The 15,316-nt window shown below is 46.7% G+C and overlaps 2 protein-coding genes across 4 annotated transcripts in view; one reads left to right on the plus strand and one right to left on the minus strand.

The window, feature by feature from the left end:
- Window positions 1-103: 103 nt before the first annotated feature.
- On the plus strand, window positions 104-14,779 carry nup188 (nucleoporin 188). The gene is made up of 43 exons (XM_086135563.1): window positions 104-158; window positions 937-991; window positions 1,273-1,346; window positions 1,431-1,515; window positions 1,598-1,678; window positions 1,772-1,816; window positions 1,908-2,000; window positions 2,085-2,204; window positions 2,284-2,495; window positions 2,630-2,744; window positions 2,836-3,036; window positions 3,138-3,218; window positions 3,803-3,895; window positions 3,980-4,099; window positions 4,817-4,943; window positions 5,032-5,190; window positions 5,271-5,397; window positions 5,762-5,849; window positions 5,926-6,002; window positions 6,084-6,198; window positions 6,271-6,391; window positions 6,491-6,557; window positions 6,720-6,845; window positions 6,930-7,170; window positions 7,940-8,146; window positions 8,235-8,404; window positions 8,491-8,560; window positions 8,639-8,706; window positions 8,844-9,042; window positions 9,129-9,206; window positions 9,275-9,360; window positions 10,236-10,372; window positions 10,636-10,814; window positions 10,915-11,115; window positions 12,451-12,543; window positions 12,613-12,765; window positions 12,844-12,981; window positions 13,109-13,183; window positions 13,446-13,682; window positions 13,860-13,991; window positions 14,063-14,136; window positions 14,207-14,336; window positions 14,408-14,779. The coding sequence occupies exons 1-43, from the start codon at window positions 124-126 to the stop codon at window positions 14,600-14,602; spliced, it is 5,280 nt and encodes a 1,759-aa protein (XP_085991689.1). The 5' UTR covers window positions 104-123; the 3' UTR covers window positions 14,603-14,779.
- cdk5rap2 (CDK5 regulatory subunit associated protein 2) overlaps window positions 14,779-15,316 on the minus strand; it is a 29,210-nt gene continuing 28,672 nt past the window's right edge. For all 3 annotated transcript variants that reach the window (XM_086135560.1, XM_086135561.1, XM_086135559.1), the window contains one exon: window positions 14,779-15,161. In XM_086135560.1, the coding sequence (XP_085991686.1) occupies window positions 15,103-15,161 (59 nt within the window). In that variant the 3' untranslated portion in view covers window positions 14,779-15,102. The remainder of the gene's footprint in view (window positions 15,162-15,316) is intronic.

The raw sequence follows: 15,316 nt of genomic DNA on the forward strand, positions 1-15,316 counted from the left end.
TACGGATGTGACGTTATTATACTGCTGTCCACTGAGTGGCGGTCAAGCAGTACAACTTCACCAACATGACAAAGAAGTCGAGCATACACGTGACGTCATATCATACTGGCCAATCATAGCGCAATGTCGAAGATGGCGGAATCAATGATGAGCTTCAGGTTTGCCATGAGCCACAAACTTAATCTAACTTTCCTCGTTTGGCTGCTATGCTATATGAAAATTGTAAAAAAAAAAAAAAAAGCGACGTTTGTGTGGAAGTTCTTAGCTCACCAGACCGCCATTTGATAGCATATTTCACTGTTCGGCCGCGGCCATGCCATCTTTTTACGGCTCTTAGCGCCACGCTAAGTTAGCTTAGCAACAGTGCTAACAGTTAAACCGTTTGATTGGCTCGGTGGCGTGGAGTTTCTTTGAAAAGCTTAGGGCAATTCCGCGTTTCGGTGCTTATACACCCCATAGTCGCCACGGAACGCACGAGTTGAGCCTGTGGGCTAAAATAACGTTGAGCATTGAATATTTGTTCAGATGTCAAATAAAAATGCCACATTTAAAGCCATTCAGTATTATTTCTCAAGACACGCGTCAAACTGAAGGGCTGTCCAGAATCATTCATACAATCAGTACTTTCTGAGCACTGAACAGCGTGGACATTAAAGTTCACTCATCAGTTAAATGTGAAAAAAGAAAAAAATATCGCTGTTAACCGCGTCACCCATTGCTCTCGCAACAATGTTGTGAGAGCAACTGTTCACCAACCTGTTCACAAATATTGAAGCATTCAATAAATTGTAATAGCATATTGTCTTCAAATGAGTGTATTTTACAAAACCCCTGTCTGTGCTAAAGTAAATGATATCTCAGTTTGTATTGAATTTACACAATGTGTACCGGGATGCGAGGGCTTTATGTTAATGATGTCCCCCTTTGTCCCCATAGGAGCTCTCGAGAGTTATGGACCATTCTCCTGGGACGTTCTGCGCTGAGAGAGCCAGTATGATTTTATTTTATTTTTCACACGTCCTAGTGGTTAGGGACTAACCTAAGTGGCAAATTCCAATTGAATGCCTATGTCGGATAGTTTGATGACTGTGTTGATAATCACTGTTGCTACCCCTGAAAAAGAATACACACTGCATATTTAAACACTAAAATGTTCAACCAAACCATATGATTTAATGTACTGAAAGTCCGCATGTGTCAACAATGGACACAATGAATGCACAATGGATGCATGCACATACAAAAGATGGACATAACTAATGTTCTGTGAAGGCCCAGATAGAATCGGAGCTGGAAACACACTGGGAGCGACTCCATCAAGGCCTGAGCTACTACAAGCCACCCAGGTATGCTTGGTAGATTGTTTTGTTTTCCTCCTCGATGATTTCAAACAGTAAAGGAAGGAAATAACTGCAATTGCACTCGTCTAGCTCCGCCTCGGCCAGCAAAGTGAAAGAGAAGAAAGATGTCGCAGAGCCGCTGAAGGATTTTGGTCTCAGGCTCAGTAAGCTCCTGGTAAGATTTTGCGAAAAGCACTTGATGAGCTCTTTGTTTGTCAGTTTTTGTTGAACATGTCCAATGTGTTGTATAATGACAGGGCCTGGATGAGTTGCAGAGTGTGCAGCTGCTACAGTGCTACTTGCAAGAGGACTACAGAGGAACCCGTGATTCTTTAAAGGTGAGCTCTCGCTGCAGGTCGTGGTCATTGTTAAATGGAGACACGGGAGTACTCGAGTCATGTTGACATTATTCATCCTTTGTGTGTGCGCAGGTTGTGCTAAAAGACGAGCGGCAAAGTCAAGCATTGCTGCTCAAGGTCAGTAAATATCTGCTGTTCCTTTAAAAAAAATGAAATAAAATAAATCTTTGTTTAAATCAAGTGTGTGTGTCTATGTCCGTGTCCACAGGTAGCGGACTATTACTACGAGGAGCGCATGTGTCTTCTCCGCTGCGTCCTCCTGTTGCTGACATATTTCCAAGATGAGCGACATCCCTACAGGGTTAGAAAACCACCCCGCCCCAAAAAGTGTGATTCTCTGGTCCTTGTTTGGTTTCGTAACATGCCTTTTGCTCTCCTTGGCAAGGCCGAATATTCTAACTGCATCAATAAGTTGGAGAAGGACCTGGTCAGCGGCTACCAGGCTCAGTTCCAAAGCCTCTTCAAAGCCGAGGCACCCACGTGGGAAACCCACGGAAACCTCATGGTGATGCTCCGCCGCACGTCCGACGGGGGAAAGGGGGCTGAAAAGACTGCGCATTAAACATTTTGTTGCCGTCCCTCAGACGGAGCGGCAGGTGTCACGCTGGTTCCTGCAGTGCCTGCGCGAGCAATCGCTGCTGCTGGAGATCGTCTTCCTGTACTACGCCTACTTTGAGATGAACCCGGCCGACTTGCTGGCCTTCACCAAGATGTTCAAGGAGCAGGGCTTCGGTCTGCGGCAAACCAACAGGCACCTGGTGGACAAGAGCATGGACGCGCTGGTCGATCGCATTGGGTCAGAACACTTTGATTTCTTTGTTGATTAAAATAATACACTGCATACTCCCGTTAATGACAATGTACACTAAATTGTTCCCTGTATCGAAAGTGAGCTCATGTTGACATTTTTTTTTCCCTGGTGCAATGCAGCTACTTGAGCTCTCTCATCCTGGTTGAGGGCATGGATGTAGACTTCCTTCACAAGTGTGCACTGGAGGACTGCACAGAGCAGCATCAGTTTTCCAGTGTTCCCGACATTGTCAAGGTTTGACTATGGTTACAAATTTAGTGGTACCGCCTCTTTAATTGGAGTTCATTAAATGTCTGTTTCTGTCTTCTTGCCTTCCCTCGCTCAGGAGATGGACCAGCTACTTTTGACCTTTGGGGACATCCCCCACCACGGACCGGTGCTTTTAGCATGGGTCCTGCTGCGCCACACGCTCAGACCTGAAGAGTCTAACCCTGTGGTTCGGAGGATCGGCAGCACCGCCTTGCAGTTGGAGGTCTTCAAGTACCTTGCTACCATGCTGAAAGGCCTGGGAGTTTCGGGGAATAATGTAATGCAGTGCCAACCTGATCAACTTCGGTGTCATCTGTGTCCTCTTTGGATAAAATAACTTTTTTATTTTTATTTTTATTTTTTAAATCTCCGCCGCAGTGCACAGCAAGCACAGCCAAGATGTGCGTCTACGGCCTCTTGTCGTTCGTCATCACATCTTTCGAAGAAGAAAGCCTACAGGTATGTTAGCTATCTTCACACAGCATTCTCGCCCATGTTCGTCCTCACGTTTTTCATACTATTAATCAGCATATCCTCATAGACAGACTGAGTGACTGGGTAAGAATCTCAGGGGCCGCTCTTTCCTGGCTCATATTGTATCTATCAAATTGATCATCTTCGGACATCTGTCTTCCTTTTCCGTGGTGTTCCTCAAGGGTCATTCTGAGCGCTCTTTTTTTGTTTTGTGTGTGTATGTGTGTGTGTGAACAACATGCTTCCTTCTTAGGGGTGTCATCTGCAAATTTGAGGCTATCTCATTCTGTATGACATGCATTTGACCTCGAGATTTAGTCTTCATTTAATGCTGACAGTCCAGATGAAATAAGCGCAGTGGGTGATTGCTTGTCAACAAGTAATGGCTGGATATCACACAACTCGATTGAGTTGAATGTGACAAAAACTGAAGTATTTATTTGTGATCCCGGACAACTTGTATTTTGAAAGTTAAAACTTGTTTAGGGTCAAACTATGTGAAACACTTTGAGAAAAGTCCTATAAAATAAAATACACTTACCTGCTCATATATGTTTGACCCCTCGCAGACTGGCAGCGCAGGGTCGCAGAGCTCCCACCTGATTGATGCCGCCTGCGAGGTCCTCTCTGCACCCAGCCTGGCCGAAGTCTTCTGGGAAATGGTGGGGACCGAATTGCATCATTAAAGGGACTTGCGGGAGTAATTGTCCAATAATTGCCTACATTTTGTTGGAATCCTGTCACAGAAGCCCAACATGGGTTTGGGAATGATTCTTGACAGTGCCGTCGGGATGTTCCCTCACAAGATCGCACCGCTTTTACAGCTCCTCACTGCGCTGCTGTCTAACAAGTTCACTGTTAAGAAGGTAAAATGCTCACACTTGGATTTTGTCATTAAAGAGTGTTATTTGTAGAATTTTTACAGGAAAGAAAATTGAGTAAATGTTGGAATTATAGCTGCTGTTTGCGGCAAGTGATAACTGGGGAGGACACTCTGCAAGTTATAATTTTTAAGAAATAAAAAAGTTAAGAAATTGAATACTATGCATCAGATCTTTGTGCTTATCTTAACTCTTAATACATTTCTAAATATTTCAGTGTGTTAATTTGGCATTTATGTGGCATTGTGAGTGATATATTAAAAACTTAAGTTCAGAATACATTTTTGACAAAAGTGAAAAAGTTATGGTGGTGGCTGTTAGTAGATGTGATTGGCATTGATCAATTTGTAAAAATAGTTGGGGTTTTTTACATTTTGCAATTACACATCATTGTGTACAATTTTAAGAACATTTTAAAAATGTAACTCATCTTTGAATACGGCTCATGTGTAAAACAAAAACGCAGAAACAGTTTAGGGTGAATAGTATTGCACATGCAATATTTCCATTTTATTTTTGATACATCTACGGGAATATCAAAACAGTGTTAGATTTTGTCAATATTGAAAATTAAGTGGTGGATTAGGGGTGGAAGTATTGAATCTATTTTGGAATATTTCTCTAACAAAGCAAAAGGGGGGAGGTGAACAAACTGCAACAGACCTGCTCCAAAAAGCTGTGCTGTTACTTCCTGTGTGGCAGGTGTACAACTTTTTGGATAAGATGTCCTTCTACACGCAAGTTTACAAGCATAAGCCAAATGACATCATCGCCAAGGAGGACGAGACATTATGGAGGAGACAGACTCCCAAACTTCTTTACCCGCTCAGTTCGTTCATTTGAATTTGTACTCTCTGAAGCAACCCCCCACCCCCAAGAAGTGCAACACTATAAATAGATTTGGTCTTCTTATCCAGGTACGGGCCAGACCAACCTGTGGATGCCGCAAGGCATTCTGGGCCAGGTGATGATTGGCAGCGAGCAGGGTTACGTGGTGCGCTGGGACTACTCGTACAGCTCCTGGACGCTGTTCACGTGCGAGGTGGAGATGCTGCTCCATGTTGTGTCCACCGCAGGTACACCGCATCGCTTCAGTTGGACAGTATTTTTGTACCCCTCCCACCCCCCGTTCATGCGTTCCACCAATGACGTGTAGATGTCATGGCGCACTGCGCCCGAGCCAAGCCCATCTTGGACCTGGTGCACAAGATCATCAGCACCGACTGGACCGTTTCGGACTGTCTGCTGCCCCTCACGTCACGCATCTACATGCTGCTGCAGAGGTAAAACTCGAACACACAAAAGTGCTTTTTCGAAATTAGATGTACTGTCAATGCTGTGAGAAATATATTTTTTGTCTTAGAAATTCTGTTTTGCTTCAATATTCACATGACGACAAAAATATAAGTAATAACCAGAATAAGTAATATTACCATAAAAGACAACATTTTGTCATCGAAATGATGCAATTAATTTAACAACTAAGTCATAATGTACATCCATTTTATTGGGGAAAAGTTTCATCAATAGTCCATTTTATTTTGTTCTCTAAAACACATTCTTATGAGTTACTATTGGCTCCATAAATGCATTTGTGCATATGGTCACTTTTGTGCTGTATTTTTTTTTTCTTCTTCAATGTGTCAGGTTATCGTCAGTCATCAACCCTCCGGTGGACGTGATCGCCTCGTGCGTCAACTGCCTGTCGACGCTGGCCGCCAGGATGCCCGGCAAGGTGCCGACGCTTCGTCCCTGTCGCAGAGTGCCGCGTGTTGCCGCGCTCTCTTCATTTTTATTCTTTGTCTTTTCAGGTGTGGTCCAGCCTACAGCGCACGGGTTTCCTCCCATTCTCCTCCAACCCCGTGAGCAGCATGGCCCAGTGTGTCAGGTGCCGTCCTGTCTCATATGAAGGGCTCGAGCGCCAGGCAGGACCGCTCGTTTCAATTCTCGTCGTCCTGTTTCCCGACAGCGCGGAGGGCATGAAAGCGGGAAACTACGGCAACCTGCTGGTCCAGATTGAGCAGCCCAGAGGGGAGTACGCCGTGACCATGGCATTCCTCAAGTTGGTCACCACCCTGGTCAAGGTGAGTCTCGCTTGTTGTCGCCAGCTACGCACAAACGAGACCCACTATGAATGAGACTCACGTTGCTTTCAGGGTCAGCTGGGCAGCACTCAGAACAAAGGACTCATTCCTTGCGTGCTGCTGGTGCTGAAGGAGATGCTGCCCACCTACCACAAGTGGCGCTACAACGCCTACGGCCCCCGAGAGAGGATCGGTGAGCTGCCGCGTTTCAGCGCATGGTGCGTTTTTTTTTTTCTTTTCCCTTTTTCTGTGGTAAGTCAACTCGCAGCATATCCCTTCTGTCCTGCTCCAGGCTGTCTCATTTTGGAGCTCATCCACGCCATCCTTAACTTGAGTCCAGAGGGGGAGGACCAGGGCAGGTATGACATCACGGTGCGAGCTGGTTGGGAGGCATTTTGCTGTGTTGACTTTTATTCATTTATTTTCTTTCTTTGACCAAGACTTTATTTACCAAGTGGGACAAGTGTTATATCCAGATGCACATCCTCCTCCTAATAGATTTTAATTTGTGTTTTTTACAGCATGCCAACCTTGCAGTCGCTATGCATCTATAGCCTGGCCAACACAGAGGCCGGGCAGGCCGTGGTCCACATCATGGCAGTGGGTGTGGACAAGATCGACCTGGTTCTGGCCGCTCAGCCCAGCAGGTCCGCAACAACTCATCAGCAACGATTTTTGTCTCCTGAAACAATAATCAGCAACTAACTGCATCTCCTGTCGCCTTCGTATAGCTGCGGCTCCGAGGGTCCGGGCCAGGTCCTGATCCAGATGGTCAAGCTGGCCTTCTCGGTCACCAACAACACCATCCGCCTCAAGCCGCCTTCTGATGCGGTGTCGCCTCTGGAGCAGGCCCTGACACAGCACGGCGGCCACGGCAACAACCTAGTAGTCGTGCTCGCTAAATACATTTACCACAAGCACGACCCAGCACTGCCCAGGCTCGCCATCCAGCTCCTCAAGCGCCTTGCCACAGTAAGTTGTCATCTTTTTTTTTTTTTTTTTTTTGAAAACTACATTCCATCCTGGCCTCGACTATAAATGAATCCCCTCCATCATGGCTAAAGAAAGGTAACATTATGAAATGAAACTGCAGTTGTCGCCTTGTGTAGGTTTAAAAAGCAGGATTGCACTGTTCGGTCATACTGCAATTATCATTCTGTATAACTAACACAATAAGTTTTTCCCAGTTAATGGGGACAAGAACCCCCTGCGAAAAGTGAAATACCTCAAAGTAGGATCACGGGAGGAATCCACTTGCGCTCTCACTGGTCGATGTCTCGCCAGGAACCAATCGCGCGCCTTGTATGAGTGCCCGTGGCTTGTACAGTACAGGCATGTGCAAAGCCTCTGAGTCAACTTATCTCTCTGCATGTCTTGCAGATAAACTCCTCTCGCACATCAACATGAAACAACGCATCTTTCTGCGATATCGCTGCAGTTGATTTCATTTATTTATTTTTTTTGGATTTATTAATTTTTGTGCGAATACAGTCATTTGGGAAAAGCCGCGAGGCACTGAAGCCGCAAAACGTGCAACGTGGCGCGGCGAGGGATTACCATGTGTTACTCTTACTCATACATGTTCATGATCTTAATCAAAACCGGTTATGATTCAGATACACTACAACACTGTGCGCTTCTGGTTAGGCGCAATCTGCCTTGCACTTGTCACATGTGTAATGACAATATAGTCAAATTCTATTCTCATTATCTGATGCGTGCACGCCTCTCGCCCTGCCAGGTGGCCCCCATGTCCGTCTACGCCTGCTTGGGCAGCGACGCGGCCGCCATCCGCGACGCTTTCCTCACGCGGTTGCACAGCAGAACAGAAGACATGAGGATCAAGGTGATGATCCTGGAATTCCTGACGGTCGCCGTGGAAACGCAGCCGGGACTCATCGAGCTCTTTCTCAACCTGGAGGTGAAAGACGGCAACAGTGGCTCCAAGGTTGGTGGTGGTTGTATTCGGACCTTTGTCTCCCCAAAGGTCAAACGCTCATCTGGTGGGGGATGTCATGGTCTTTGTGTCCCCGCAGGAGTTCCTGCTGGGTGAGTGGAGCTGCCTGCATGTGGTGCTGGACTTGATCGACTCCAAGCAGCAGGGCAAATACTGGTGCCCCCCATTGCTTCACCGCGCCGCCCTGGCCTTCCTGCTGGCGCTGTGGCAGGACCGCCGAGACAGCGCCATCTCCGTCCTGCGCACCAAGTAAAAATGTGGCACCTCACGCAGTTTCAAGACTGGGAAGAAATTCGAGAATCACCTGACTTTTTTTTTTTTTTTTGCGGAAACAGAGACAGGTTTTGGGAGAATTTAACCACACCCCTTTTCGGAACACTGGCGCCACCTTCAGATACCACTGAGGTATGCATTTTCTACATTCACACAATCAATTGGCAAAGGGAAGATGCAACCTAACAAATTGGACACGTGCCCCCACAGCCTTGTGTTCTGGAAACATGCGCTTTTGTCATGAAAATCGTCGGCCTGGAGATCTTTTATGTCCACAGGTAAGTTTCAAATAAATGAATAAAACTCAAAACACATTAACAATGGTAAGGATTTGTGGGGGGGTTTGGGGGCGGGGGGGTTGATCTCTCACCAATCCCTGGTCTGAATTGAACTTGCCTGTGCATGTGCGCGACAGTGGCTCGCTGGAGCTGTCACTGAAGGAAGGCCTGCAGAGGTTCGCCAACGCGCGGCATTACGAGTACTGGTCTCAGTACGTCAAGTCCCTGGTGTGCCACGCGGCGGCCATGGAGGACGAGGGCGTGTGCTACTTCCCCGAGCAGACGCACATGCTGATCCTGGCCTGGCGGATGCTTCTCATCCTCGCGACCACCCACGTGCGTCTCTCGATTCATTTCTGGGGGTTATTGCCATTCCCAGTTATCCTAAACATTTATTTTCACGTATTTCTTTATTTTCTCAGTCCGACGTGATGCAGCTGACTGACAACCAGACGAAGCTGAAGCTTTTTATGGATGTGCTGGATGCCACCAAAGCCGCCGTAAGTTGCAAGCATTTCGGCCCTCCCCGTTGCTCTGCCCGCTCAGGTCCGCCTTCTTTGCCCCACAGCTGACCAGACCCACGTCTGTGGCGTGTCTCCGCCTCGGCTCCATGACGGCCACGCTGCTCCTCATCCTTCTCAAGCAGTGGAGAAGGTACAAAAGGGTTGGGGGGGCTACTTGTCGGGGTTTGAGAACAAGGTCGTTTTTTAAATTTTATTTTTATGACATTTAGTTTTTTAAATGCAGTTTTTAGAGCAGATTTGTTTTTATTTTTTAAATTATTTTCGTTTATTATTAGTTTTAGATTTTGTTTTTTTAATGTACTGTATGAAGCAGTTGTCAAGTGCTAGATAAAAGGTCACTAAATAACTAAATATTGTGCAATAAACTACAATTCTCAAAATTGTTTGATGACCTTCTGGAGAAATGTACAGCAATACGGAATTAAATACACTTCACATGAAAGCCGAAAGCTCAAGTATGACGTTAATTACAATAAAATATAACGGGTGCAGCTGAATCAAACCGCTTTACAGAAACATAAAATAACAAAATACGGTAATATGACAACATAACACATGGACAGTCATGTAATCGTAACTATTCCTGCATACGCCTTGTTGTTGACAAAGGTGAAAATGTTCGCTATAGTTAGTTTATGATGTAGTTTCAGTTTTCTTTTTTTTTTTTGAGAAATTTTTTGTAATTTCATTAATGAAAAAAATTTTCAGTTTATTTTGTTAGTCTTTGTCAGCTATGTTTAGGACCTAAACTGCTGCAGATAACAAGAATCTCTTGTTCTTGGTGTTAAAATGACAAAGCAACAAGTGTGGTATCCAAATTTTAAAATTGTTACGTTCAATTTTGATAGCACATAACTAAATATTTACTTTTTTTTTCACACTTGATGGGAATGCAGACAGTCCAGAGAGCTTTATTGCAACTATTGTGGAAAAAAGTCCATTTTGTATCAAGTTCACCTGTAAGGCTTTGTTCTTAGCTCATTTCTCATCATTCCTCCTCTCCAGCGTGGTGGCGACCGCTCCCGACATCCTGTTGCCGCTTTCGCTCATGCTCGAGTGCGTTCTACAAGTCGACCAGCAGATGATGGACAGGACCAAAGCCAAAATCCTGTCAGCGCTCATCTCCGTGCTGCATATCCAAGGTATGAAAGGTGCAACGTTTTCTTGTTTTGGACCAAATTTACTGTACTTCCCCAACTGCACCTCTAAAACATCATGTATGTACAGTATTTCTCCTTTAAAAAAATATAATAATTTTGCTTGAATCCCTTATTCAACATTTTAACATCCACGTTTTGAGAGTGTGCCAAATGTGTCACGAAAACAGCAAATATATACCGAGAAAAGAGAAACGTGTTCAAAAATTCCTGAGAAAACATTTTGTGATGTAAAAAATGTGGTCCAGGTGGCGAGGTGTCGCAGCTGCCCCAGCTGCTGTTGTGTGTGTGCGAGACGGTGAAAGACGAAGCGTTGTCGCTGAGGGACAGCACTCGTCATCTGCAACACTCAGCGGAACCCCTGAAGGACGATGACAGCATGGAGACCGACGTCCCCCGCGGCCCCCACAAAGACCAGAAGGATGGGGTGAGTCCACTTCATCCATCCATCCATCCATCTATTCATTCATCTGGCCAAGCTGTCGTGTTTCCCACCCATGCTTATTTATTTATTTATTGTCCCTAAGGTGTGCGTGCTGGCGTTGCACCTGGCCAAGGAGCTGTGCCGCACCGACGAGGACGGCGAGCACTGGGTGGCCGTGATGCGGAAGGTTCCAGTGCTGCCGTCTGTGCTCACCGCCATGGAACTCAGTCTACGCTCCAAACAGAACCTCTACTTTACCGAGGCCGCCTTGCACCTGCTGCTTACACTGGCCCGCACGCCGCAGGTCAGCTAAGCGCCAGCGTCAAAAATACCAGTTCCTCAAATCTCATGCACTGTTTAGACCAGCGGTGGTCAACCCGCAGCTCGCAAGCCACATGCGGCTCTTTGGCTGGTTCAATGCGGATCCGGGGCTTTCACACCACAAGCAACGAAAACGCCTTGGCGGTGGCGCTGCCATTCAAACAACGGAGCTAAATACACAGAATGTACTACGTGAGCCTTTCATCAATCCTGTTACTTGATTGACATAGAGGGCAACCAGTCAGCTGACTGAATCATCACTAATGCGCAAACCACGGCGCTAAGTACTAAAGCGCTAAGTGCTAAAGCGCTAAGCTAGTCAGTGAATTCCCTCAGATTTTAAGGCAGGGGTGCAAAATACGTCGATAGCAATCGACCGGGAGCCAGCGGACTGGTCCCAAGTCAACCGCGAGGGGTGGGAGGAAGAAATGGGGGGCTAGGGGGGCTTGTGTCTTGAGGTTTTGTTCATGTTCGGGCCGTTGCTCATCAGGCCGTGCGTGCGAATGTGTGCGAGTGCATGGTTGGGCACCCGCGTGCGTGTGTATATGCTTGCACGTGTGCAATCGGGTCGATTGTGGGAGGTTGGTCGCTTCAACAGTTGATCTTTGGGCAAAAAAGCGTGCGTCGTTTTTCGGGGCTATAAACACCTTACTATATACATGGTCGTTTTTTTCGGCTAAAAAGCCTTACGATACATGGTTGTTTTTTTCGGCCAAAAACGCCTTACTATACATGGTCGGGTTTTTTCGGCTAAAAACGCCTTACTATGCATGTTCGGGGTTTTTTTGGGCTAAAAACGCCTTACTATATACATGGTCGTTTTTTTCGGCCAAAAACGCCTCACTATACATGGTCGTTTTTTTTTTTTTAAGCTAAAAACGCCTTACTATACATGGTCGTTTTTGGGGGAGGGCTAAAAACATCTTACTATACATGGTCGTTTTTTTGGGGCTAAAGACGCCTTACTATACATGGTTGTTTACATGGTCGGTTTTTGGGGGGGCTAAAAACATCTTACTATACATAGTGTTTTTTTTGGGGCTAAAGACGGGACTTACTATACATGGTCGTTTTTTTTTTTTAGCAAAAAAAACCCTTTCGTTTTTACATTTTTTAGAACATGTTAATCTCATCAAATAAATACTCCATTTATAGTAAATACCATAATATAAATGTACATTTTTAGCGCCCCCCCATTTTCGGCCTCTGTTATTCATGTGTTTAATCCACTTGTTTCATTTCAGTTTTCCCACCCTGCTTTCACCCCATACATCTGTCCAAATGTGGATTTCTGAAAGTCAAGCATTTGTTCCTCCAGGGTGCAGCAGCTGTGGCCGGAGCAGGAGTCATCCAAACAATATGTCTGCCTCTCCTCAGTGTCTATGAAGTCTGGAACAACGGCGCGTCACAGGTAGTCGGTTTGTTTTGTTTTTGTTGTTCTCTTGGCCTGTGGTTTGAAATGGCGCCCTCTCCTGAGCAGAGTTTCAGCCGTAAATCTCAAGACTGCGCGTGCTGGCCTGGTGTCTACCGCCTGTGCGTGTCCTTGATGGAGAGTCTGCTCAAGACTCTGCGCTACAACTTCATCAACGAGGCGCTTGACTTTGTGGGTGTGCACCAGGAGCGCATCCTGCAGGTACGGCACCCCAGAATGATTTTTTTTTTTTTTGTTCAACACGACGGCCGCACAAACTTGTCACCTCCTCTCACTCAGTGTCTGAACGCCGTGCGCACCGTGCAGAGTCTGGCATGTCTGGACGAGGCCGACCACACCGTCGGCTTCCTGCTGCAGCTCTCCAGCTTCTCCGAAGAGTGGCAGTTTCACCTGCCCAAGCTGCTCCAGGACGTCCAGGCAAGTCCCGGAGGAATCCGGTCCGACACGATTCATTAAGGGGGAACGCAAGGCAAAATGTTCCTTGTGCCCACACTTGACATTTTGTTCGAATTAATATTGCTGAAACGTATGAATGTGCTTTCAGGTGAATCTGTGCTACTTGTGTCAGACTTGCACGTACCTGCTGCACAGCAAGAAGATGTTGCACCACTACCTCCAGGTGACCACCACGTCCTACCTGTAGCGAGCAGACCTCTGAGCTCCATTTGAGTCTTGTCAGCATAGCAGTGGAAGCTGAGGCTGTGATGGCAAATATTTTGTCCAAGCGGAAGCACAGGGTCCAAACAATCGAGCCATAGGGCCACATTGGTGGACTGATGCTAAAGATGGGCCGACAGCATTGTCTTGATCAACCTTTAAACAAACTGCTACTTTAACACGGACGCTTTTCAAACATTAAGTGCACATTTTCCTCCTTCAAGGCGAAAAATGGCGAGTCGTTGCCCCCCGGGCCCCTCCCCAGGACGCAGCGCCCCCCACAAATGCCGTCCAAGGAGTTGCAGCCATCCACTCCCGGGGCGTCAGCTCGATGCGAGCGGGACGAAGTAGAGCAGAAGGCTGTGTTGGCCGTGCAGTGCGCCCTGCTCAAAATCCTCAGCAAGACTCTCGCCAGCCTGCAACATTTCACTCCTGATTGCTGCCAAATCATACTGGATCAGGTAAGGATTTGTCAGCATATATATTTCTAAAGTTTTTTTCTTTACCAACTATAGGTTGAGACCTTTACCTGAGTTTCACACTCTGCTTTGACACCGTAATCCGATGAAAGGGGAAGTATACCAGCGTTTTCGTTGACCTTCGTGTCTGTGTTTTTGTCTCAATCGCTGTGGACGCAGTGCATGGATCTGTCGCCGTACCGCACGCTGTTTGCGTTGAGCTTCACGGCCCCAGCCTTTGATCCAGACGTGTCTCCGTCCTTCGGGACCTTGCTGGCCACGGTCAACGTGGCGCTCAGCACGCTCACCGAGGTACTGCCAACACACATGCGCCCTTCGGGGAAGCCATGCATGACGTGACAACTTTGTTTGCGTTGTGTCAGATGGAGAAGAAGAAGGAGGCGGCCTCGCTCAGCATTGTCTCTCTTGCCTCCTCTGAGGAGATCCAGGCTCTTAAGTGAGTAGTTTATGCCGGTGACACGACCTTTGTGCGCGGATGTCCTAAAAACACGTGTTCTGTTCTTGAGGTCCCTGCTGATGTTTACCATGGAGAACTGCTTCTACGTGTTGGTGTCACAGGCATTGCGCTGCCTCAAAGACACGACCATCTCACCGCGAGACAAGCAGCGGCTCAAGCAGGAACTCAGCTCTGAGCTGGTAAGGGTTGTTTTCAACATGGTTTTTAGCAAGATTCTTAGGTTTATTACTTTTAATAATGTTTTTTACAGAGCACTCTCCTGTCCAGCCTCTCGCGTCACTTCCGCCGCGGCTCGCCATCATCCCCGGCGGGCATCGGCGGCGTGGCAATCCTGCCGTGCCCGCCGCAAGCCAAGCCGACCATGCCTGGCTCCAAGGGAGCCCATGAGGGCCAGGAGCCCATCATCCAACTGGTGCAGGCCTTCGTGCGATTGGTGCAGAGATGAACGAAATATTGCCGACACAATAAATGTGTTAAAAGGTGCCAAAAAGGCAATGCAACTTTTTTCAACAAAGCCTAGTTTTATAGGCTGCAACATTGGACAGCTTTCATTTGTTTTACACCGTTTTAAAAAACTTACTGTTTTGTACTTAATTGCTAATAAAGAGATTCCTGGACACATTTCAAACTTGTTTTTTTTTTAAACTGCATTCAGTAAATCATACAAATATACAGCTCCCATCTCATAGATTCATCATACAAAGAGGAGTAGATAACTATTTACAAATGTAAAGGAAAACACACAACATGTCGAGGAGCCGGAGCTCCCTCCCCTGCATTCACCCAGGTGGAAGGGAACAACGGTCCCCCCCCCCACCCCCACTTGACTCGGGTGTGTAGGATTAGGGTGGCACCTAAAAGGGGCAGGATATGGCTCTCGAGGAACAGGAGTCCCCTACCCCTGGGTGAAGGTGACAGCTGGACAGGAACATGAAGCAGGATTACTCACTGCTCGTCTGAGGAGAACACACCAGCATCCCCTATTGGCCATTTGCAGGCACCTCCTAAAAAGGAAGGAAACACACGATCACTACCACTGTGTAAACAGCAAAAGAAAGAAAATCATGCAAAGCCTCAAAGTTAAACATTTTGGATATGTTGCGTGATACCATGCTTTTAAATGTCAGCAGCCTCGTAGGTGAAAAACTCGAGTCTGAAA

The sequence above is a fragment of the Hippocampus guttulatus genome, chromosome 17 (genome assembly GCF_054856545.1).
Source record: "Hippocampus guttulatus isolate MCC_2025c chromosome 17, RoL_Hgut_1.0, whole genome shotgun sequence".
Taxonomy (NCBI): Eukaryota; Metazoa; Chordata; class Actinopteri; order Syngnathiformes; family Syngnathidae; genus Hippocampus; species Hippocampus guttulatus.

Excerpts from the sequence above, each read along its gene's own strand:
- nup188 (XM_086135563.1), top strand. The coding sequence starts at position 124 with ATGTCGAAGATGGCGGAATCAATGATGAGCTTCAG. Across the intron at positions 6,199-6,270 it reads TGGTCACCACCCTGGTCAAG|GGTCAGCTGGGCAGCACTCA; the intron begins GTGAGTCTCGCT and ends CGTTGCTTTCAG. Across the intron at positions 13,184-13,445 it reads TGTTGCACCACTACCTCCAG|GCGAAAAATGGCGAGTCGTT; the intron begins GTGACCACCACG and ends TCCTCCTTCAAG.